Below are 25,461 nucleotides of genomic sequence, written 5' to 3' on the forward strand. Positions count from 1 at the left end.
ACCGTGCTTGTTTTGTGCTTCCTTTATTGATCAGATCTGAAGTGAGTATTTGTTTCAAACAGGAAACAAACGGCGGCGTGTCCTTGTCAAATGTTTTCTCGGCCATCCATCAACCCCGAAGCCTCCATCTAATGCATTAAGTCACTCTTTATATTAAGTAGCCTGACTTCCTCCAGTGCCGCTAAAGGTCAGCTGACAGTAAAACATAATTATGGGTCATAATAAGCTGATTGCACACATGAGCTATGAGGTCGTTTTTTTTACGCGTGTCGTTAGTTTAACTAAACGGTGAATCAGCCCACAAATAAATTTCAAATTGGGTGGTAAAATTACACAAACCGTGATGTCGCCTAACAAAGGCTTGTGTCAGGCTGATAAAAGACTTCAGAGAAGGATGGTTCCCCCCCCCCGCCCCTCACTACAAGCTCCTCCAAACAGTATTACGACATCTGAGACGTCCTTGACGATGGTGGACGTCAAGGTCACCCAAAGAGTCAACGAGAAGCGTCCATCTCCAAAGGGAGCGAAGGACGCCTCCTAGATTCAGATTTAGTTGCAAGGGAGGATTTTATTTATCTGCTTGTTTGTTAGTTAACAGGATTATGTAAAAACTACAGCTCTGTTTTTCCAGGAAATTCTGTAGACGAGTAGGACACGACCCAACGAGGAGCCCATTCGATTTGAGAGTGGATCTAGATAAACATAGAGAGATAGGGCTTTAGCATCTGAGGAGGTTTGCCCTCTCCAAGTCCCCCCCTCTAGTCGTCTATTCTTTAAATTGATTCAGGTTTCATCAATTTCATTTTAACAATTGTTTTGTGTTGTTTTCTGGTCCCAAACTTTACTCTTATTTCACACTCGCCGCTCTCACTTGTAGAAGCAAAACCTCAATGCATTTCCTGCCCAGCAGCAAATGACAGACTGACAAAGTTAGCAACTAGCTGGGGGAACATAGAGCGGTGGAATTGAATGGAGAAATGTTGGCTAAAGGGAGTAGGAGGCCGGAGACACAAATATATAAGCTGCTGTTTGCTTTATGTTAAGACGTAGCACCAGTGTTGTATTCAAGCTTGTTTACGTCGTCGCCAGGTGGCCCAAAAAAAACCCAAGAAGAAATCAATGTGTAGAAAACAATGGACATCGACGGCCAGAGTGACACAATATACACACAAAGTACCACATGTTGACGGCAATCCGTCATGTAGGCTCATCCATCACTGCAGTACAATAGCAGACTTCACCCACTGACGACTTCCATATGGTGTGATCCACTCTCTCACACACACACACAGATCAGACTTCACGCTCCCCGAGAAGTTAAACACGCTTTAATGTATCTACTGTATGAGCCCGGGGGGGGGGGAGAAGGGAGAAGGAGGGTGGCCCGGAGAAGTCGTCCCCCACCCACCGGCGCCCGCCATCGTTTGTACTTTAACTCCGAACCCCTCTCTTATTCATGTGCCCCATTGTGCTCCCCAACAAACAGTGTGCTCAATCGCATTATCATTACAGAGGAAATCAGTCATATTAAGCCGCTGCGCTGTCATTTGCCCCACAATCTCAGCTGTGCGCCGCCAAGCAAGCGTGGCGGGACATAAGATGCATGTGAAATGAGATTTGCATAAACAGTGCTGCGCCGCCATCTATTTATTTTCTCCCCTTTTTAGCCGAAATAAAAATAAAATGAAATAAATAAGAATAAAAAGACGCCGGCTGTTTGCAGAGTATCGTCCCCCGGGGGGAGGGGGGTGTTGTTACTGGTGCCGGGACTTCATTGATGGTATGATGGTAATAAGGACGTAATGACCCTGGTGATGCGTTCGGAGGTAAAGGCGAGGAGAGAGTGTGGGAGCAGGTGGCGGCTCCTTCACAGGTCTCTCCAGTGTAAATCATTATATGGCTAATGGGCTCATCATATCTGTGTTTTCCTATTAGCGTAGCGAGGTCGTAAAGACTTTGAGGTGGAGGGGGGTGGAGGGTGCGAGTCTCAGGTGAATAATCTTCGATCAAAGACTCGGCCAGCAGAGGCGCATGTCCCCGCCACCCACAGCACATCGACCCCGGGACCTGTCTGCAGAGAACACGGGATGTGGTCGATTAGTCATCGGGACGTGTTTGATACACACTGAGTCACTCCTGGCTTTCACCTCCTGTGTGTTTCTTTACTATACACTGTATACAGTATATACAGTCTGCCGGGTGTATACAGGATTTCCCATGTTGATGCAGGCTGCAGGGGAGTAAATACTTCAACCGTCATAAAAACTGGAGCTTCAACGCAGCTACGTTACGTTTAGAATGTGATCCCTCGTCTTGGAAGAACTTCAGATCTATAAATAGTGCACATTAGTCTTTATTGTAATTTGTACTATTCAATACTTTCATAGGTTATTTACTGAGCAAACAAGCCATTATGTTGTCTGACTGTCAACATAGACAAACATTGCAAACACATTTGTCGGCTCTTCAAACTTCACTTTATTCTGAGTTAAGTAACGTGAATATGCACCTGCGTTCGTTTTACTGTGCGTTGAGGGTCACATGTCGGATATTCACTGACTAGATGTCACACCAGCACCAGCATCTCAGACCATAGGCTGCATATAAACATGGCCAACATGAAATAATCAAATATCCTGCCTCCTCCGTGTGAGTGGGTGGGACACGGACCAAACTAGAAAAGGCCAAATCCACATCAAATACATTTTACTCAAAGAAAAGTTTATTTACGGTAGTTGGAATGAATGAATTAGTGATTTGATGCTTTAAAAACAGGGTGGAATGTCATGATTGATGCAAGATGGCAGCAACTGAACCTGGAATCTTGTGCCAACAAATTGACAATCAAGCTAGCTGCCATGCACACTAGTAAAATAGATCTGTTATCTGTTTTTTATCTGTTATCACCTCTTTTCTGTAAAGCCCTTTGCATCAACAATGTTGTGTTTAAACTTAGCAACACACCAGATCAAAATCTTTCACGTTATAGATATTTTCTTTGTTACATCTACTCAGACGTTTGACGGCTGCAGCTTGATTGGCCATGTAAACTTTTGCAAAAAATGTTACATCAGTGTCCTCAGCTGGAACCGAAAACTAAGATCCTGACTGACAGAGAGGAGATCAAGCGTCTGTGTGTCTTTCCCCATGAATAATGAGTGTGTGCAGGCTTTTCTGTGCCACTGAAATGATGTGTATGTGTGTGTGTGTGCGTGCATGTGTGCCTGCACTTAAATGTGCATGCTTCTGTTTATATACAGCATATGCGTGAGTAGGCGGATGGACAGATATGTGGTTTGTGTGTTGTTGTTTTGTGCACACGTGGGTGATGATGATTGTGTGTGTGTGTGTGTGTGTGTGTGTGTGTGTGTGTGTGTGTGTGTGCGTGTCCTCTGGGCTGGAGCAGGCTGGGTGCTTCAGCTGTTAGCCGCTCGTGTTAAAGTCTCGCTGCCACAGTTCAGTGAAGGACCGGCTCTCTCCGCTGACAGCACACCTCCCCCCTCTGCGTTTCTCTTCCATCTGAAATTTCATAGATGCATTCGGGGGGCAGCTCAATGACAAGACGTCTCTATTCCTGATCCAAAAACCTCCCAGCATCCAGCAAACTTCCTTACTAAGCAGCAAATTGGCATGCTGGGACTATCGCTTCACTCATCTTGAACGGCTCTTTTGTGGTTTGAAAAGCCCTCTGAAAACTTTCCTTCTTACTTTGTCATTGAGAGGCACTTTCATAAAAACTTCAAGAAAAAAAAAGTGTTTGCCTTCATACTTAGAACATTTTGCGAGGGAGGAATACTGTAACTCCTTGCATAATCTGTTTTGTTTACTTTTCCAGTTTCAGTCTATATAGGTCCAATATATTATTCAAAATACCGGCTGCAGTTATTTCTCCGCTGTCAGTTTCACAAGGTAAATCACCGTGTGAAGGATTTTTAGCATTTTTGCTTAATTTTCCTTCTCGGTATTTTCTCCTGCTGACAGCTAAAAAACTAGTTTATATATTATTAATTTAGGGGAAGGAATGGCAAATCTGGAAGGTTCCTTGCCTCTGAGGTGTGAAGGGGGCCCTGTTCTCCCCCTGCAGCAGGGCCTCTCGTTGGGGGCCTGCAGGGTGTGTGCTGTGGAAGAGAGAGGAAGAGGGTTAATCACGTTTTGCAACAGGATGGGCTTCCCCTTGAAGTGGGAGACAGAGGTAGGAAGTGTCCAGATTTATGGGGCTTCGTAGCCGGGGCCATTGTAGCCGCCCGCCTTCACCGTGGCAGTTGACCAGCAGACAGAAGGGGAGAGTGTGAGCGGGGCTGTAAATCACGGCGAGAGTGTGGCTCAGACACACGTGCACACAAAACACAACCGGCGCTACGCTCCCACAGCTCACAGGCAGATAATGTGTGAAGGGGAGGGTGGGGGCCGCTCCAGTGGTCGGACGGCAAGACGGAGATGATCTTGAAAAGTTTTTTTATTCTTTGCTTATTTTTTGTTTTTAAAAATCGATAAAACTCAAAAGACTTTTAATATGTTGAGTGAGTTACATGATCCCCAAGGCCTGAACTACTATACACAAAAATAAGAGGCATCCAGAGAGCGCTTATCTCTACCAAGGACACATAGTTGTTTATTTTTTTTTTATTTGAAATAACAGAACATGTTTGAAGTGGTTTCTCTTTTTGAGCTGCATCAAAATACAGACAATGGACTGTTTTTGTCTCGAGGATGTAGACATCCTGAAAATGATGGATTTTTACAAGGCTGAACTGTGCAAAATTTCAATCCATTCAGACTCATGGTCCCCTCACTTCGAAATTTGGCAACTTTCACCTACCCATGTGTGCCCGTGTCATCGAGATTCACTCGTAAAAACATGATGCTTTTCAGATTTCTGGAAGTCTAATGTAACATAGACACTAACCACAAGATTCTGGCAGCTAATTATAGAACATATCAAATAATACACTGATAACTTTCTTGTTTTTGGCCCTCACCCGTGTATGTAGCACATTTAGAGTTTTGTTTAAACAATGGAAATTGTTTTGACAGAATTGGGCTCAGCCTGTTCTGAGAGATTTTCCTTGAACCGAGGACGACAGAATCTTGTGTCTGGGCCTCACACACGAGCGAGTCTCGAGCCAAAATAAAAGACAGTTAGAATCGTCCAATATCTATTATCTTTTATTTCTCCAGCCAGTGGACCAACATCCTGCCAAGTAGTTCCCTCTATTTTGGTATCCTGCTAATTAGGACACAAACAAACAAACGTCTGAATCGCACAAAAGAAGAAGTCTGTAAAATGTGGGGCAGGGAACTGGCAGCAGCATCACGAGGAGGGTTAATCCAGACAAATAGCCTCGCTGTGACTCTCCACATCCCCTGGGCTCACTGGGCCCTGATGTCTCCACAGGCCTCCTTTCAAACAACAGGACAAATTACTTTGATTTCAACGGAGAAGAAAAATGCATCTATCTCTATTGCATCGTCCGTGTCGGAGTCGTAGGTTTAACTCCTTGTGCACGTGTGGCGGACTGTCACTGCCGGTCTGCAGGTGAGCACTCAGGGCCCCACGGAGGAGGTGTCCTCTTACTTCACTTCACTCTGATGTTCCCTCTCAATGAAAATGACTCTCTTCGTCTCTTTCAAGCTCCATTGAGTCTATTTCCTTCACGGGCGGTCTGAGGATCACTTAACATGCAGCGTGCACGTGTGTGAATCTATGCAAACACATGTGTGTGTGTGTGTGTGTGTGTGGGGGGTGGGGGTGGGGGGAGAGTCGTGCGGGTGCCACATCCACAGTTTAAACCGAGCTGGTATCTGATCATCCGAGCTTAATGGCTCCAGCAGGTCGGGTGGTCTCCTGTCATACTTTCGACTGCTGTGCCCACATGGACTCTGGCCTGGTTAGACCATCCATCCTCGCGGCGGCTGTGAGGCCCCCTCGCTGAACGTGCGCTGTGCCCCGTGTGTACACAAGATCTCTGGCCTCGGCGGGGAATGTTTACCCAGCTGAAGTCCAACAGTGTCGCACTCTCTCCCAGCTGCACTGTACCGGCTGAAGAGGAAGTCACTCAGGACACGTCCGCTGACTAATATCAGATCTGCAGAATCCTTCTCTGAGGTTAATGTGTCAGTTGGAAAGGTAAATTATATATTTTTCCCTTTACTTAACTGCATTTGTGGTTTTTCACATCTTGGCTCACTTGCTTCCCCAACACGTTTGTGCATGAAGCATATTAAAGCACATATATATTTCAAGGAAGTTAAAAATAGGAATCGCAAAACAAACATTCACACCAATCGTTCATCCATATGGGACTGAACTGGGACCATTTTGTTGCAGGATGTGCTCTGATTGCAAGTGACAATGGTGCAGAGCAATGCAGGATTAGGAAGCAGGATCAGCAACAATGCAATGCAAAGCAGCGGAGCTTTGCAACTGCATCCCAAAAAAAAAGCTTTCTGTAAAATGTAAATTAGACTCAAGAGAATGTCGACAGCGATGGTCGACGCTTCTCCTTCTAGTTGCCATTATATGCGGCTGCACTCAACAGGAAATCCAGGAGATTTGCTGTAATTTCCAAACAGAATTGGCTGCAGTAGGACTGAGTGAAGGAATATTACAGATCTTACATAACGTGCTCAAGACCCCGAACTTAAACTATATGCAAATTACTGATTGGATCACTTATGTGATTAATTCTATTCTCAACCTTCCACCGTGCACTTACGTCACTTGTCCTCCTTCAACTCCAGACCCCCCCCCAAAAAAAGAGAAAGGCTTGACTACACCTTCAACCCTTTGCACGGCCATAACTCACCTTCCCAATCTGTCGGCTCCAGCGGCAGAGTAGCTCCATCATCGAGCAATAATGCGGGACTCAATCGTAGGTAAGAAGATGATGCTCTGCAGGGACGGTGATTCTCCGCCGCGTGATAAAACCAGCTTCTGCCAAGTGCTGACGAGATTTATCGCAGTGTCTGTTCTAAACGTAGCCAATTTCACTTTAATACGATATTAAAGAATGATGCATGCCCGAGTTTCAGACGTTCCCCTTCGAGGGAGCCTCATCTGCCCGTGGCGGCGTTCAAAACCCAGCACGGTAAGCCAGCGATACAGCTGATGTAATGTTCATTATTGATAACAGCCCTGAGCAGAATGGGCTCTGATCATTTAGGGAAAATATTGTGTGATTTTTTTTTTTTAAACTAGCATTTCTTGGCTCCACGCCTAGACTCCTGCCATCTATCAGTTGAGTTTGATGGGCAGATAGCCACGAAGCTTTTATCAGCTGCAATGAGATGAACTCTGTCTGCGAAAAACACGTCAGGGGAAACCAGCGCTGTTCATATGAGGTGAAATGTGTTCTGCAAGCACCTCATTTGAAACCTGGATTGTTTTCTGAAATCTATATTTAATAGGTCTTTGTATATATATTTACTCTGTGGTGTATAAAAAACCCTGAGAGAAACTCTAAGACAGGCAGGGTTGTTGTGATTTAATCTTTCTGGGTTCTGAGTGAAATGTTTCCATTGATTTCCATTGGTTTTTGGTACGGCACAAAGAAATGTCCTTCAATATAAATTGTGTAAATCATTATACTGAATATCAAGTCTGGATTATTTCTACTTGGTCATAAACAACATATGTCAACTTGATCTACGTTTATTTATTTTTTCATTTAAAGCACAACTTGGGTCTCGTTTTCGTACGTTTTGCCAACAATCCAGTTGAAATAATGAAAAACCTACGTACCGAGTAATTTGCTGTGACTTTAAAAAATGTGGCACGCTGACGTTTTGCAACTCGAGTAAAGATGCATGTCAGTGCGTCCCTAGATCTCAGCAGTTTGCTTCACTGAGTACACAGTCCGTACGTAAAGATGGACGACATGGCACAACTGCCCAGATTCTGATTCCAAACGGCAAAAGCCCAAAAATTGCAGCGTCCAGATATTTGGGTTATGATTTGCGTTATCTAATTCTAACCTATTTTGCACAATGGGAGGAAGTAGAGACGCATCATCCGTCTTTATATCCACTGGGTGGGTAGAACAATATTATTACAGGGCAAATAAGAAAATAAACCCGAAGCTCAACCTATGATCGAACGTAAGACTCAGGCTAATTGACACTGTACAGAAAAGAATGGAAACCAGTGGCAGCCTGGGACAGGAAAAAAAACTCAAACTGCAGCGTGCATTTTGAAAGTGGTCGACAAAAATGTAAATTACAAACATGGGATTTGTGTTTACTGCAACACACCCATGTGGTCCCTACACATCTGTCCTCAGTGTTTTTGGTTTTGAGACGGCGCAGCCATTTCTATACGGCCACGTATGTGCTTCTGTGCGTGTGATGGTCGCTCTTCCTGCCTCTGTGTAGCGTCTCCAGTGTTCAGTGTGTCAGCTCTTGTTGATTTCCGCAGGGGAAGTTGCCTCAGTGCTATCCTCAGACAAAGCCCTGACCCCGGGGTTAAGGAATGTGAACTCGGGGCTGTGACGATCAAGACCTTCCCTCGGGGCGGACAATGCCGAACACCTCAGCAAACGCCCAAATGATCTCACATGCTTTAGTGCACACCTTTTTCCTCGGCCCGTCAATCAACTGGTCACATTTAAGTGGAATCAGGCTTCAATGCAGAGGAATATCAGGCATTTCCTCTCTAATACAAACCAGATCAACTTTGAGGACTTGCCTTAAAGTTGTTCCCTTTATTTTGATAAGACGCTTGGCTTAATTTGAAAAGACGGATTCCAGTAGTTAAGCTACAACAGTTCAAGTCAATTTAGTCAACAAGCAGCAATGTGAAGATTTTCAGTGTCTTCAGATTCTTAAATTTGAAAATGTGCATTTGGGACAATCAGTTGGACACAACAAGTCATTTCAACCTGTCAGCTTAAACTTTTTTGAGCATTTGTTCGCTATTTCCCGACCACTAACTAGAAAATAATTGCAGAATATTTCCAGAGTACATTTATCCGTACATTCCTCAGGACTGGAAACCATTGTCATTGCCATTCAAAACGGGCCATAATCACTTTTACGGATGAGCTTGTTGTGAATGGTCAAAGTACAAAGGAGACCAAAAGGCTCTTGTCTCATTTATCACCCACTTCAGGAGAGGCAGAAAGAAGAGGAGGAGGAGGAGGAGGGGGAGCTGTCAGAGCTACCATAGCAGAGTGTATCGTAACAGTGGTGGTCTCTCATCCCCTGAGGCCCAGACACATTGCTTAAAGTGGAGAGAAAGACGACAGGAGGAGAGAGAAAGAAAGAGGGGGGAAAGGACTGAGCCGAGAGATGTATCGCGATTAAGAGTGTAGTGTGTACTCGAGGCCTGTGAGCGGAGGTGTGAGGCGCTGAGGAGAGCCACAACAGCCTCAAGAGGATTTATATGGAGGGAGGTGAAGGGTCAGACTGCTATTAATCATGGCCAAAGTTGAGGATTAAATAGCCCGGTGCAGAGGGCCCGATGAGAGAACCTGGCCTGGTTGAGGTGATTAAAAAGACCAGGTCGTGTCTGTCTTCTATTACAGAGCGAAGACCTGAGGCAAGACGGCCTTCTGAAGTGAGGACAAATAGGATATCCAATCACCGCCCTCCCCCTCCCTCCCTCTGCCAATGAGCATTTACTCAGCCAATTAAGCGACTGAACATTAACCCACAAACACCACGCGTCTGACTATCAGTCGTCAGACGGCGTCTGGTGAGAGATAATTGTTTACGTGGAAGACAAGTGACAAATGCAAGTTCTGGTTTCTTATCCGACATCGGCACGATTACACAGAAACATAAACACATCAAATGCAAAGACGCTCATTCTTTCTCACACATGCGCTCGAACACACCTTGAATCGGTGCCCAGTCTGACTTAACTTTTCCTTTTTTTTTTTTTCTTGCACAAGTGCTTTGATCTGCGAGATGCCATGCATTGCATTAATTATGCATCCCGCCTCAGTGCAAACATGGCGAACACCTTCAAGTGTTTAATAAGAGCAAGCTCATCACAGGGGCCTAGAGGATGGCTGCAGGAGGCTTATGTACAGTATACGCCTGCATCGCTCCTATATGCTTTGCATAAGGGATTTTATGGTATGGGGGAGGGTGAAGACCGGTCTGTGGAGCTCTCCTTCAATCTGGGCCAAAGCAGGGGGCCATTTTTCACTTTGCCTCCTCTGTGAGCACAGGTTGAGTGTGTTTTTAAAGGAGAGGAGGCGCGTGCAAGATGGATGCGGCTTGAATTCGACAGTTTACTTTCACGGAATATTGCAGCAAGAACAATGACGGTGAAATGATCAAGATCTAACATTGGCATAATGCAGCGAGAGTTATGCAAATCCAGCGTGCTGCTGCTTGCTGTAAAGCTAGCCTGGGGGGGGTTTATGTGAGTCCGCCTCAAACTTTTATGCATCTGCACTAAATTCATAGAACCACGTTGGCACAAAATTAAATTCATAAACATTGGCAGATGTGATTGGAGAGTTTGGGGAAGTGTTGGTATTGTAACGGCGTTTTTGTTCGGGCGATTTTCTTGCCTTACTGAATTTGGTAAAATATCTGGATTTCTAAAGCACATTTCTTTACTCGTAATAGGTTTCTCTCTAAATTTCAATGTTCAAAACGTCTTAAATGTGCAGCAAACACACAAGTTCCAGTTCTTTGAACGTCGGCCTTTGAATCTCAATAACAGCCCTTAAACCTTTAACAGCTATAAACCCCCGAGTCTGAATTTAGAAAGGACTCGGGGTGTACAGCAGATTGGGGAGATAGGCTAATTGCTTGGAAACATCTCTCTACATGAGCCACCAGCCGCGGTTCAACAGATGTGACCAGGTTAAAATAACAGGGAGATAAGCAGTGAAAAGAATAAGAAGCTGCTGCTGCTGCTGCAACTGCAACGAGCTCCACGTGATGTGAGGAGGAGGAGGGGGGGGAACCGAAACGCGTCGAGGAAACCTGCAGATTTTTTTAAAGATTCAGGATGAAATGCACCGAGTGTTTATGCTCTAATCTGTTTTTTTCATGCGTTTAATTTCAAAGTGCACGTTGAGGCTCGTGCCGGGTCGGTGGTGTGCGGCGTCGCTGCAGCCGGGCGGCCGTCGGTGGGAGTCCCCCCTGCGCGGGTCCCCTTTGCAGTGCGGATCCAGTAGTTGGAGTAGTTGTACAGAAGAGACGCGAGGAGAGAGGAGCGCAGCAGCTGAGTGAACAAACAGAGACACACGTTAGGTTTTTTTTTTCTGCTGAGACTTATCTCACAGACACGCACACAGAGACAGACACACACAGACAGACAGACAGACAGACACACACACAGCGACCTGTCACTGCAGCCGCTTCCGAGCCACCCGGGGAACCCGCAAGCAGCTTCACGGGAGCCGGAGGGGCGAGAGGAAAAGCGCCCGGGTCTGGTCTGGGTCCGGTGCGGTGCGCCCGAGCCGCGGCAGCCGCCTGCGAGCAACTCCCGAACGCGGTCGTCTCAGCTGGCATGAGCTAACCCACCGGCAGCAGCCGACATGGAGACTAAACCCTTCCTGTCACTGGGTAAGTTGGTCGCTTTTCGGGCTCTTCTTCTTCTTTCTTTCTTTCTTTTTTTTTTGCCTTTGATCGGACTTTTCAGGGGGAATCGGTCTCGCGCTGCTTTTTTCTTTCTTTTCGCCCTCCTTTTATCTTTTTTGACAGCGCGTGCAGCGAGCGGCCAAATGTCTTCATCACCACGTCGGGGAGCCGCGGACGAACTGTTTCATACACGCGCACACTTTATTCTGCGTTAAAACATGCTGGATGTGCACATACCGTCTTAATGTCGCCGGGTGACGTCCCGCGTTGAGACGTGCGTGGCTTTGACATCTCACTCGGGGATGAACCGTGCGCGTTCCCTCGCGTGCGCTGCAATTAAATGTTGTTTTAACTTTGCACGTTCCCTTAAAACCTTCGTCATGTTTAGGTTCACGTGTGCAGTCAAAGTAAAGGCTTGAAGCTGACTGCAGAGTTTTAACTTCAAGGAACATTTTTTAAATGAGTTTTTACTTTTTTTCAAGGCACGTGTGTGTATTTGCATGCGTGTAAGTTCAAGTGTTCTAGTAAGTACAGTTGTCAAGTTGAGTACTTGCTGTTCTTCCCACATGGCTTTGACATGTGGCTTCGCTATGTAGCTAATGGTTTTAAAACTCAAGTCTTTATTTGTGTAGCAGCCAAATCACAAAATGCAATATCTCAAGTTCCTACAATGAGTAAAAACACTTGGTGACAACTCAAAGCTAGAAAACTCAAAGCAGCGTGATGATTGAGAACTGAACTTGTTTGACTTTCGGAGAGACAGTCTATTTTAAAAACCGACCCGGCGGAGATTAGTGCCGACATCACCTCCACACACAGGTGACACAGGTGGAATTACGCATTTTTTTGCACCACAAGCCCGTTTTGTGAGGAAGGAAACGCTCCATTTAATCTCCACTCTGCTGATCACATGCAGGCTGCAGAGCCAGGCTCAGTCATAGGGCTACTGTATTGACCACTTTCTGTTTGTCATCGAGGCTGAGTGGCAACTTTCATGCTTCATCTTCCCCCCTCCAGAGCAAAAAGAGCAAAGACTGCATTTATAAGCAGCTGTCATCATTTTAAAACAGTAGACAAACACAGGTCATGTTTGCATTCCCAGAAAAAATGCACAACTCTTTATTAACGGCTCCTTTTGTAAATCTCCAGCCTGAAACGCACACGGCGACGCGCTCGGCCCACTGTAAATCATTAATGCCGAACACCGCCATAAGTTTGTCAAAGTGAACAGAGCAGACCCTTGTCCCCTGCAGCAGCAGAGACACGGCCCAGGACCGCAGGCGAGTCCCTGTTATTGTGTCTGCTGCTCTTTCACGGGGGCGTCGTGTTACACCTCGACACGTATCGTCGGGCCGCCTGCGCGCATCGAGGAGATTCACTGAGACTTCTGAGACGCCGGGCGGCTTTCCCTCTGTTACAGAGGCCGCTCGCTGACACTGTCGCCACAACGCCTTTATGTGGCTACCCAGAAATACGCTAAACCGCCAGTGCTAGACACACACACACACACACACACACACACACTGACAGGCTGTTATTACAGGTGCACCGTATTGTGTGTCCATGCTGAAAGTGATTCAAGTTTCACTCTGGCTAACTGTGCACCGGAGTAGCTAATCCAGACGCCTGTCAGCACATACAGGCGGAATAGGTCTTATCTGCCTGGTGGAAGGGCCGCCACTCAATTGTTTAAGTGTGGATGAACACTTTTTCTTCCCCCAGCAGCTCTGGATCTCGTCTCGTCCTCCACACCAACACCACATGCTGCATCAGCAGCCTTTTCATCGCCCCCCATAGTCCTAATCTGTCAGCCCTCAAATCACCGGTCATATTTAGACTTGCACCATCAGAGGGTCCACTTGAGCGCTGATTGTTAATTGGCCACTTCAAGGACGCTGCTATCTGCAAAGTCCTTGGACGTATCGATTAGCCACGTACTCAGTGTAATTATCTGGCCCGCCGCATTAGGGATTCTGACATGCAACTGTTTGAAATGACAGCAAGTACATTTTACAATTATAGATTGGTTGTCGGCCGCGGTGACGACATCCGCCTTTGGCCACGGCCTGGTCAGAGCGCCGCCGTGTCACCTGATCCCACCGTGAGTCTGTGTGTCTGATACGAAGCTGCGACCTGAAGGGGGACGTCATTGAAAAGGAGAGTGTGTCCTCGTGTCAGAGCTGATTGTGAAAGTCTGTCAGTGAAGCAAAACTATGTGGCGGTGACAGGAGGGGACAGAGTGTTCGAACACTGCTGAGGTGGAGAAAAGTTTATGTGCCGGTATTGATTTTACTGTTTGCTTGATTAGTTTGTGGCTAATGTCGGCACCTACAGCTGCGTAGGCGTCAGGAGGTTTCAGCAGCTGGATGGTGCACGTGTCTGGTGTTATTGAGTTTTTCTACATTCTGGATTTGGGGACAGAGGGTGTCCATAGTGAAGGACGTCCAGTTTTCAATGACAGATTTGGTCTGATTACATTGTATTGTTTGGAATTAACCCAAAAAAGTTCATGCTCAAAAGTTCTTTTGAGATAAACAACTTTTTATGAAATTGAAACCAGTGCTTTGTCCTGAATAACCGTATAATGAGCTATAACATGTTCAGTGGGGAAAAAAAGAACTGGGCAGACTGAGTCCAATCGAGTTTAAAACGATCATATTAACACTGAATCATCTGTTTTATATCATGTGCTGGATTTTGATCAGTGTAAAAGTAAACTCGACTCAAGTTTTTATGATTTACTGAGCTCTATGAAACAAAAACACTCTGTTTTGATTCATCACAATTAAATTAATCCTGTTGAAAAGCGGTGTGTGTGTGTGTGTGTGTGTGAATCCACTAGACCCAATCTCTTTGGTTCTTTCTGTTTGGGAACAGCAAACACACACACACACACACACACACACACACACACACACACACACACACACTCTCCCAAATCAATGAAGTTCATGGTCTTTGATGAGAAAGTGAGATTTGTGGTGTGTGTGTGTGTGTGTGTGTGTGTGTGTGTGTGTGTGTGTGTGTGTGTGTGTGTGTGTGTGTGTGTGTGTGTGTGTGTGTGTGTGTGTGTGTGTGTGTGTGTGTGTGTGTGGGAGAGGACGGAGGGCTACATTCCTTTTCTGGCAGTAACTCTGGAACAAAGGTAATACAGGGAGGGTGCCGGCCGGGAGGGCTGTGTGTGTGTGTGTCTGTGTGTGTGTGTGTGTGTCTGTGTTTGTGTGTGTGGTGGAACTACACTGCCAAAAGCATTTGGCCAAGTTTGTCTTTTACGGCCGTCCAGTTTTGTGTTCCCGATGTGATGCCTTTGCTCCCCTTTTGAGGAAAAAGGGCCGCAGCTGTCATTTTTATTGGAGGAGTTTTATAGCGAGACTTAATGGCTTAAAGTGACAGCTCTCTCTCCCTCTCCTTTCTCTTTTCTGTTCCCTCCATCTCACCCACGAGGCCTTTAACTCACGGAAATCAAAGAAACATTTTTTTTGCCTGCCTTCCATGTGCCCACCCTCCGCTTTCCCACCCCTCACCCCTGCCAACCGAGCATTAGAAGAAGGGAAAGATTTATGCTCCAAGTATGAACACAGCGAGAGACTGTGTTTTTTTAATTACGCTAAACTGCCATGAAATGCAGGCCTGTGTTGTTTTTTTCTTCCCCCTTCATGGAATATCTCTGGTGATCATTATCAAGCGTTAATTATACTTCATGACTAAGAAGAAGCCGCGTTGGCCTCAGATAAAACGATGCATATGTCAGCCTGTCATGCTCTCTCCTCTGCAGCCCACACTTGTTTATGTTCTGAACATAGTACGAATCACAAAGTGCTGGAAGGCTTTCTGATGCACAAATCATCGCAGTGACTCAAATGCTCGTTAATTATTTGTGTAAGAAGCTCCGCCGCTCTTTATTGATAACGGCCACATTGAACCCTGCACCTCAAACCTCGACCTCTGCTCCCACGTGTGCTCCATCATGTCAGGAATTTGCCTTTTGGCATTTACTCTGTTTTTTAAAGTGGTTAAAGACAGTAGCTTGTAGCTCTTTTCTTTGTTTCTCTAGCCTTTTTTTTTTTAGCTTTAGGTTTCTTTCCCTTTTCTTCTAAGAGTTGTCAGTGCGTCCGTCTCGGAGTTTCAACAATCTGTGATGATTTGTGGTGATTCACGACAGACCGTCAGGATCAGCTGAAGTGAAGTCCATAAAACAGTGAAACACGGCCTTCAAAAGTTCCCCGAGCTCAAGGTGACGTCTTCATCTTGCTTTTTTTAATCCCTTCCCTCAGTTCCAAAACCCCAAAATGTTCATTTTTACAATGATTTGAAACAGGGAACGACAGTAAATCTTCACTTTTTAAAACCCTCGAACCGGAGAATGATTGGCGTTTCTGCTCGCTAGATGACTTAAATCAGCTTGTCTTTTCAGCCGTAATTTACATTCACAGTTTGGATTGGCAGACGCTTGACGGTTGTTGCTGTGAGCGCTCACCAATCGGTGTTGGAATCATCCCGAGCACCATTCGTTTCAGGGTTTATTGCAGGTCCTCTGAGTGCCTGAATGGCTTTTCTGTGGGCTGGCGGTATTCAGCGTACGTACAGCCGTCTCTTTTGAAGTGGAAACATAGTCTCTGCGGGGATTTGACCAGATCACACTAATAATTCGCATTGAGAGGAAGGTCAGCTTGCCCTGCTCGAGCCAGAGCTCTCCTTCTCAGTGTTCTGTGTGCATCGCAGAACCAGACGGGGGCCAAGACTGAGGGAGAAGCAGCGCGATTAAGGGAGGAATGAAAAGGAAGCGTAGCGTATGTGTGTTGTAAAATTAAAAACGCTGCCAAGAAACCACAAAAAGACGTCTGTCAGATACTCACCACCCTCTCCTCTCCTCCGCAATCCTCAGATTGCCATGTTTTCAATAATAAAAACAACTGTCGACTCCTCTTCTGTGATTTGTGTTAATGCATGAAAATATCTCGGGCTGTTTGGCAGTCATGATGTGTTTTGTAATTAAGTTATGAGCGCATAGGCTTTGATGGATATTCGCTGGAGAGGGATGACGAATCGGGTGAATCCTAGATATGTTATGCTCCTTCATGTCATTATATTTCCTTATGCCCACATTTCTTTTTCTTCCCCTAATTATAATTGGCCCCAATGAGAACCGCAGATAAAAAAAAAAGTTGATTTGTTTTACTTAAACTAGTCATGTAGAACAATGTGGCAGCAGTGGTGGGCAGACTTTTATGTTCCGCATCCGAGTGGTAGATTTGACTGCACTGGGTCGTTGCTTCACATGTAGTAATAATATGTATCTGTTACACTGGCTGCGATATCACCAGCGTGTAACATGATCAAAAGCAGGAATTCGTGTGTTTGATGTTGCTGCACTCCTCAGAGAAAGAGGGAGAATTAAGTTGTGGACCCCTGCTGAGCAGTTGTTTTTTTACTGAAGCTGTATATTCAGGTGTGTACACAGCACCCTCCCTGTTTTCACACACAAAACAAAACATATACATGAAAACACGCAAAAAGGAGAGCAAGGTAATTAAGGGCCGTTTCTCGCCGCTCCTTTCGCGGTTTCTGTTTTCAGGTTGCACGTAGTGAAATGAGGTGTCCCAGTGTGTCCCACGCCCCCGTCCCAGCCGCCACCGCCGTCGCCGTTAAGTTTCTTTGTCAACTTGCCAGATGCCACGCCGGTGAGGGGGTGGGGGTGGGGCTGCCACAAACTGCCGGGCATGGGGCCACAAAAATCCCACATTTGAAAAAGCACCCATTATAGTCTGCGAGCGTATGTGTGACTGTGTGTAAGCAGGAGGCTGTAATATTTATATTTTCACCTAGTAATGCAGAGCTAAGACGACATGATTAAATGCTGTAACTACTCGCGTTAGACGTACCTGTAAAAGCTTTTTGAAGCAGTTTGAAACAATACAGGCTGGATGAAGATAAAACCAGATAAAGTAAATCACTCTAAACGTTAAGTCAATCTTGAATGTTTTTATATTTATGATTTTAAATACCACACGCTCAGCCTAGATACACCCGAATGTTGGCGGAGGATCTCACCCAGTCAGGTGGAGGTTTGCGTTGGCATGAAAGCGAGATCTGACCTCGCCGAGTCGACCTCGCGCTGCCAATTTGAGGACAATCCCAACGCAGAATTGAAATGTGGTTATTTCCTCCTTCCAAGAGAGAATGAGATCTGCTGCTCTGAACACACACAAAGGGCTTTCATACCTAGGAAATTAACTTACACTGGGAACAGCCGTAATTCAAATTAGACCAAGACAGAATAAGGTACCGTGGCCCATGGGCACAAAACACAAGTAACTTATAATAGCCAGTGACTCACTTTTCTGAGGTTGTGTTTTTGGTACTACACACTTTCAGGCAAGCTGCAGTACTAACGGTGATATGTGTTGCTTAGGAACTTCTCTATTAGCCGATAAAAACCTTAACTTTGCTTTAGTAATATTCCCACAACAAAGAAACTTTATCCTGAATTGTAAAGCATTTTCAGAAACTCACCCTCAACAGCTTTTATTTTATTTTATTTTGTCACTTTCATCCATTTGTTTGTAAAGGAAATGAATAAAAAATGTGAGGCTGAAACTGTAAAATAACATTAGTGATATAATAATAATTCATTATGTGAGTAACGCAAACATGACTCTGATAAGATCCTGCTCAGCCACGCGTATCACTGCGTCTGTGGCTACTCTCATTCATCATTTGTGAAACTTTCCCCTTTCTTCCATTTCCTGCGGCTGTCTCTTTCTAATTAATGCACTCATTCCATACTGAGCTGCTTTGTGAAAAGCCTGAATTCAGATTAAAATCTTGCATGTAATGGAGGATTCTAAGAAAACCTCATTCTTTCTTAGTATTGTTATTTCTCTCCACTCGACAATCTGATGCAGCGCAGCAACACGCCGTTGCAACACTTCCTAAGAAGAAAGAAGCTAACAGGTCCAAACAAGTTTATCTGAGCAATATTTAGTTGAAGCAATAAATGTCTATCTGACTACATTTAGCAACTATGATCATAGACTGTGTGTGTGGAGACGGACAACATGGCGACTGCACAACAGTGAAGCCACAGCACCTTGATGGCTCCCTCGTGGCTTGTTGCAGTTCAGGTCATAAACCCGTCGTCCGCCGTGTTAGCAGATTGGATGTGGATCATTCTAAGTTGTCAAAGTACACGTAGGATTTTTCTCAAAGATGTTTTTTATAGTTTTATGGTTATTTGATGCTATGAAAAGCGGGGCGATGCTACAAGTATGAACAGACAGCGGGCTACAGAACGTAGGTAGCTGGAAACATGGAGGAACATGAGGGAACGTAAACGGACAAACTGGCACTGGCCGAGGGAACTTGGCTGGTGGGGCAACAAGGAGGCGGACGAGGGAAATGAGGAGCAGGTGTGTTATGGCAGGTCTGAGGAACGTGGCCAGGTAGAGGTGGAGCGGGAGCTGGAGACGGGGGTTCGATACATTGATCTCTACGTATATATTAGATTGATTCCGTCTGTGTAGGTCAACTGACACCGAGAGCCATTGTCCTCTCTTGTCTTGCATGTTGCCCTCACAGTTATTGGTGACCTCGCTTTGGAGCTTCAGCTTTCTCTTCTTTAGAGTCAGGCCTGGATTGAAGTTCGTTGAACTGGGCATCGACTAGAGTGTTTCCAGATCCTACTTGTCTCTCAAGAAACTCTGCGTGAGAAAGTTGTCTTTGACTTTCACATCCTTCTTCTCTGCAGCGATAGGATTCAGGTTCAACTTCTGTTTGCGAGAGTGTCTGTTTAAACCAGTCGGTGAGATTAGAGGCTGCGACAGCAATTATATGATAAACAGAAGATCCATTACTTGAGCTGCCGAACCATCTGGATTACTGACGAAGGAGCGATATTAGCAGACGCAAAAAAACACGGCCTGACACGAGTCACCTCCGAAACGGATACAAAGCAGATACTGTCCGTTCTTCTACGTAATTGCAACTTTCACATTATGACTCGAAAACTTTCACAAACAGAGATAACAGAGCTGTTGGGTTTTTTCCTCTCGCCTGCGGTAGAGTACGAGTCATTAACTGTTTGTTGACGCCTGCAGGTCTAGCGCGCTCGTACATCCACCCCGGCCGAGGCCTCTCGGTTGGCTACACACACCTGTACGCATGTGCACACGTACAGACAGCCTGAACAGGAGTCTGGAGGGCTTCGTCACCTACGGTTAGACACCTTGCTGAGGCCGTCTGGTTTTAGGAATGTTCTCAGCGGCAGGAAGGTGGCTGGGTGTTAAGAATAGAGAAGGGGGTGGGGGATGGGCTGTCTAGCTGGAAAAACAACACTGACAAATGGAAACCTCTAACTCTTAATGCCGACGGATGAACATGCCGTACCAGTGGTTCCATGTTGAACAGAACAGCTAAAGGGGAAAGTAGATTTTCACCGTTTTACATTTGGTCTCCGCCCCCCCTTCTCTGCAACATTCACTCTATTGGAGTTTGAACAGCTTATTACCGTCAAAGGGAGATTTGCTCAGTAGACAACTGTGGAATCGCACTGTAGATATAAATTGCTTTTAATTTAAACCCATCTCGACCGGCGCAAGGTCTCTTTTTTTTTAATACTACAAACGAGAAGAATAGATGAATGCAGGAAGCGCATTAGGTTGAATACGCTTTGATTCCGTCCATAGAAAGTTTTTTAACTCGCTTATTAGACTGAAAAAAACTGCACCGAGGAAAATGTTCTCAGTGTCGTGTAAATGGATTACGTACTGTACGAGGCTTTGTGTCACTGCTCCCTGACTGCAGTTTCTGACTCTCTCACTATATTATTAAATCCAGGGAGCATGTGGCCGACCCCCTCTTCATAAAACCGGTTGTTTGTGTACGAGAACAAAGTTGAGCAACCAGGTTTACTAGACAGACGGAGACAGGCAGGCGTGCAGGCGCTGGCCGCGTCTTTGTCGTCAGCGTTGCTCCACATACCAAAGTGCTGACAGTTGCCTGCACAAACGGCCCTGACAAGTTCAAGTGTCACGTTTAGGATGCTTCCTTCTGTGTCGGGGCCCGAATGGGAAACAGGAGAAGGCTGCAGATTAAACAGGACAGATCTGAGTGTTGAGTTGTTGGCAGGACTGTTATTGACCAAGGATTGTGCGCAACTGTGTGTGTGTGTGTGTGTTTGTGTATGTGTGTGTTACTGTTGGCATGAACTGTGCTTGCTAAATCTCCCTTTATGAATTCATGTGTTTCTTTCTTTCTTTTTTCTTTTTAAACAATGAAGTATTTAAATGACAGGAACCACTTGACAAATGGCTGTAATCATTTCTGGGAGTTCAACTTTTCGTTTTTTAAATTGGTTGATTTTTGTGATATTTGATTGACGATGACACAAAACTGAGAAAAAGCATCAAATTGTCAGATTTTTCGAATCTTGCACCAGATTATTTTTTGCTTGATAAACGACTTCAACAACGAGGAATGAATGTTTATTATTCTGTTTATCTGCTGGATCAAAAAGGTTGCCGTTCGCACATTTGTTCCTGTACAAGCATGTGCTTTGTGTGTACAAATCTGCACACGTGTCCCTCCGCGCGCCATGTGCACAACTGGCTGATGCTGCAAGCACGAACGCTCTGAACTGGTGGAGCTGGCTGCGAGTCCCTGACACGGCGCGCAGCAGCTGAGAGTCAGTGTGCTGTCTGTGAGAGGGAAGGTCAGGGGTTGTGGCTGGGTCACGCTCTGTGGGAGAGGAGCAGCCTCGGCAGACATGACGGTGTTTGTACGGAGGTGAAGGGGGGTGGAGTCGTGATGGGAAGGAGGAAAACAAAACCACATCACTGGTGGGTTTCCGGCTTGTTTTTATTTTGGCCTTGTTTCAATGGCTGCGTGGCTTTTTCTCCCCTACCCTCATCACATCAGTGCAGCTATTGTTAGTAACAGAGTTAATTGTTAATTGATCCAAAGAGCGATAAAACAAGGCACCTAATCTCCCTCTCTCTCCGACACACACACACACACACTCTCTCCTGCCAACACACACTCGTGCGCCGTCGAGAATGAGAGTGAATGTTTATTACAGGATCCTAGTGGATGCTAAGGCGCCCTGGGGGCTATTAAAGCCCGCGCTTAAAAGGCACTATCGGGGAACACTGATGTGGGCCGCTCGACGGAGGGAGGGGCGGCCGGGTTGTAGAAAGAGAAAGAGCGGGCGAAACGAGAGGAAAAGGGGAAGAAAGAGAAGTCCCTGGAACAGTCAGCAGAAGGAAGGAGGGAGGGAGGGAGGGGGGGATAAACAGAGTGAGCACATCTGGATTGCCTCAGCAGAATATTTGTGCAACATCTGGAAAAATTCCCTGGAATTTAAGGGTCCCCTCCTTTCATTTCAGTTGTGTGTTTTTTTTTTCTACTTCTTTTCACTTCTTCTTCTTCTTCGTCTCCCGTCCTGTTTTCTGCAGCTTCAAAGTCTCTCGCCCTGGTGCGGCAGGCACGTAAATACTCCCGTTGTAATGCATGTTGAGCCCTTACAGACTTTATAGTGGGCCAAATTGGGCCCATGTGACCAACTCCCCTTTGTGCGCGGCCCCGGCCTAATTAAGTGGCACACAAGTGAGAGGGCACCCATCTGTGGATCCAGACCTGGGCCAGACGTGGGCCCAACACAACCCCTCATAAAAGCAGGGGGGGGAGGTAAAAGGAAAAAATAATTTTCCATGGACAGTAAAGTTTATGTCGTAGCATGAAAAATGACCCTGCAGAACTGAAACTGACGTCTCTGGCGCGGCATGAAAGAGCCACTGTGTATTACGACGAAAACACAAACAGGCTACCTTTTGTGTTATTTCAAAAAACAGAGTGAGATTTCTTATTTCATGTTCTGGTTTGTTGTCGTCGAACGGGACGCACAAAGGGTGTGCGCACACGAGGTTCCCTTTGAGGTGCGAAGTCCCAGGAGGGACGGAAAAAGCTCCTGAATCAACACCTTCAGTGGATTGGTATCAGTCAGCTGAGTCCGCGGCCCCTCACTGTACATTAGAGATGCACGGCGAGGCCTGTGTCCGTCCCCTCGGCGAGATCACAAGAGTGGTTCTCCCTCTGTCTCTCATGTGTGGCGGTGCGAGTCTGCGTTCATCAGCCATTAAGATTCAGACGAGCGCCGAGTGCCTTCTGTCTTACCTGGGCGAGGCTCCTCGTGGGTCGGCGGCGCTGACAGGCAGGTAGCGGAGGGGAGGGCAGGGGGAGTGCAGAGGTACATGCTAATGTGGCGAGCGCGCTGATCAAAAGAGGCGCATCCCGGCCTCACCCCACCCCCCTCTGATGGGCTTACTGATGCCGGGCACCCCCTGAGAGCTGCAGCAGGAGCCGGGCAGTGATCAGAGGAAGACAGGGAGGGGAGTGAGAGAATGAAGGGAGGGCGGGTTGAAAGAGACGAGGGAGCGTCGAGAGAAAGCCAAGGAATGTCATCCCGTTATTATCGAATCGATTTTTAAAAAAAAAATCAATTCAATTGTTTATCTACCCAAGTTTCTGCTCAAGTTATAATGTGAATATTTTTTTGCAGCTGCTGGAAAGAATCAGACTTTTGGCTCGTTTTGATGCGGATCTACTTTCCTTCATTATCTGGTTATTAGACTGAGGGAAACAGTTTCAGTTGATCATTCATCGCTCCCTGTGTGAGGACACTGAGCTGATTTACTTTCTCTCTTTCTCTCTCTCTCTCTCTCTCTCTCTCTCTCTCTCTTCCCCAAGTTGCTCTGCAGTTGGCCTACATCTTTCTGCCTGGCTGAGCTGACAAGTCGATATATACGCAGGCCTGTAACAGATGGTCATTCTTTTAACCAGATTTAAAAACAACTAAAATCTTGCGAAAAATCTGTAAATAATGCACGAATTCTTCTTCAGCATTTTAAGTTGGTTTACAGCAGAGAGAAAATGTACTTTAACCTTTAATCATCTGCACGTTTTCTCCTCCTCTTCCTCTCTGTGGACCTTTTTATTACGGTGGACTATAGTGGGAAGTGTCGTCCTGCAGGAAACACACTCACTTTTAAATGACTGACAACAAGATCCCGGTGGAAAAACAATGCAAAACATAAATCTGCTTCTTAAAAAAAGTAAATAATCTCTTCATGGAAGTTTTATTTTCTCATTTAATCAATGAAAGTGGCTGTTACAGTTTCCCAGAGCCCAAGGTGTCAAATATATCTACATCCATCATCAGACCGACACAACCAGAGCCCAAAAAAATCAGATTTACAGGCAGAATTTGACATTTTCCAACCTGGAAACAGGGAAAATGTTGATGTTTTTATTGATAAATGGTTGAGATGATTCCGTCTGTCAGCTCGTCGATTAATTGTTTTGCTCCCACTAGATCTGCCCACTGTACCAACACGGAAAATGGACGTGCAAACCAGACCAGCCAGGATTATTGATACTAGTTGTTCCTAGAGAGAGGAAAAAACTCTGTGCCAGGGATTTGTCCTAAACTCAGATTATGACAGTTGCCTTCTTTTAAAAATGCGAGCGCCCGAGGGCCGAGCGGTTCACACAACCCCCGACACTGAGCTGCTGTGGGAAGCATTTCCTCTTTGCCTTAAGGTGATTACGTACGCTGACGTAAGTGTGCAGCCCTGCAGGACGACCTTGCTCCGGCTCGTCCACTCGCCCCGTCCCCTTGATCCAAATTAACTTTGCTGTTTTGGACCCTACTTGTTTTCAGAAGGGTGCAGCACTGCTCAGCCATAAGCCGATCTGACCGTCTGCCTCTCATGGTCAGTAATTGTTATTTGAGAGAAAGAGTTTTTACCCCGGAAGGCAGATTTAGTATTTTTGGAGCGGCCTCGTGCTCCAATGGCTCATCGCGTCTCGCGGCGTCTGCAGGTAGACGCTCGGTGATGTCACTGACATTTGGAAGGAACACGCTGCCAGCCCTCAAATGGCGCCTCACCTCTTCACCTGGTTCTTGTTGCTGTGCTTATTTGATTTTTTTTTTATGCCCCAGGGCTTTTCCTCTCACTCCCAGGCTGAACTGTAAAAAGTTGGAATAAATAGTTTAGGGTTAACCAAAGAATTTCACGTTTTCCCTCATAAATGCCTCCAATAAATACCAAGTCAAGTGATTGTTTACATTTGAGGTGAAATAAACTTGAATTCGCGGAAACAGCGGAAATATAAATAAAATAAAAAAATATCTGGTTAACAGCTGTAGTTACATATACTTTATATGTAAGAACCTGTGGGACCCTGGTGAATTTAGCTGGTAAAGTTTATAGTTTAATAAAACACTTAAAACAACTAGTGAAACATGTGGGCTGCTAAGATTTTATCTCTCTATCTTCTTGGCAAATATATTAAAAATAAATGATCACCATGACTTTCTGTAACCTGATTATACTCAACTAAAGTCCATCAGCTTTTCCTAATACTCTGGTGTGTTATGCTTCATAATTACATGCAGTTTTAGTGCAGATTGCTTTTTAAAAATGGATTGCACACTTAAGCCACGAGCTCATTTCAGTTCATCAGTTACAAGTTAGCACATTTATGCCTGTAAATCATTTTTCCTCATTGTTGTACCAACTCTGTCGATGGGATCTTCAGCGCATGCAGCTGCATTGTTTATCTTCACTTCATAACAGGGCCGATCTAAAAGCATTGTGCTCGGCCTCGTGATCCCGGACGGCCCCCGGGGGGGTCAAAGCGATTGGCGAGAGGGGCCACGTGTCAGTCTGGGTCGTAAGTGGCATTACATCACATTGATTGGCTCGGATCTGGCTGGGAATCTCCGCTACTGACCGATTATCACCCAGTGACCAGCTCTTTGTCGCTCACACACATATACATTGTGTGTGTGTGTCATGGCCTCAGCTGACCACATATGTGGATGAATGATTGGTATTCCACAGGCTGGACTCCAGGGGATTG

General features: G+C 45.7%; 1 protein-coding gene across 6 annotated transcripts in view; it reads left to right on the forward strand.

Annotated features, from left to right (window-relative positions):
- The first annotated feature begins 10,983 nt into the window (after positions 1-10,983).
- Positions 10,984-25,461, forward strand: part of rxraa (retinoid X receptor, alpha a) — a 99,684-nt gene continuing 85,206 nt past the window's right edge. For all 6 annotated transcript variants that reach the window (XM_035184255.2, XM_035184259.2, XM_035184256.2 and 3 more), the window contains exon 1: positions 10,984-11,526. In XM_035184255.2, coding sequence (XP_035040146.1) covers positions 11,499-11,526 — 28 coding nt within the window. In that variant the 5' untranslated portion in view covers positions 10,984-11,498. The remainder of the gene's footprint in view (positions 11,527-25,461) is intronic.

This window comes from Hippoglossus stenolepis, chromosome 18 (assembly GCF_022539355.2).
Source record: "Hippoglossus stenolepis isolate QCI-W04-F060 chromosome 18, HSTE1.2, whole genome shotgun sequence".
Lineage (NCBI taxonomy): Eukaryota > Metazoa > Chordata > Actinopteri > Pleuronectiformes > Pleuronectidae > Hippoglossus > Hippoglossus stenolepis.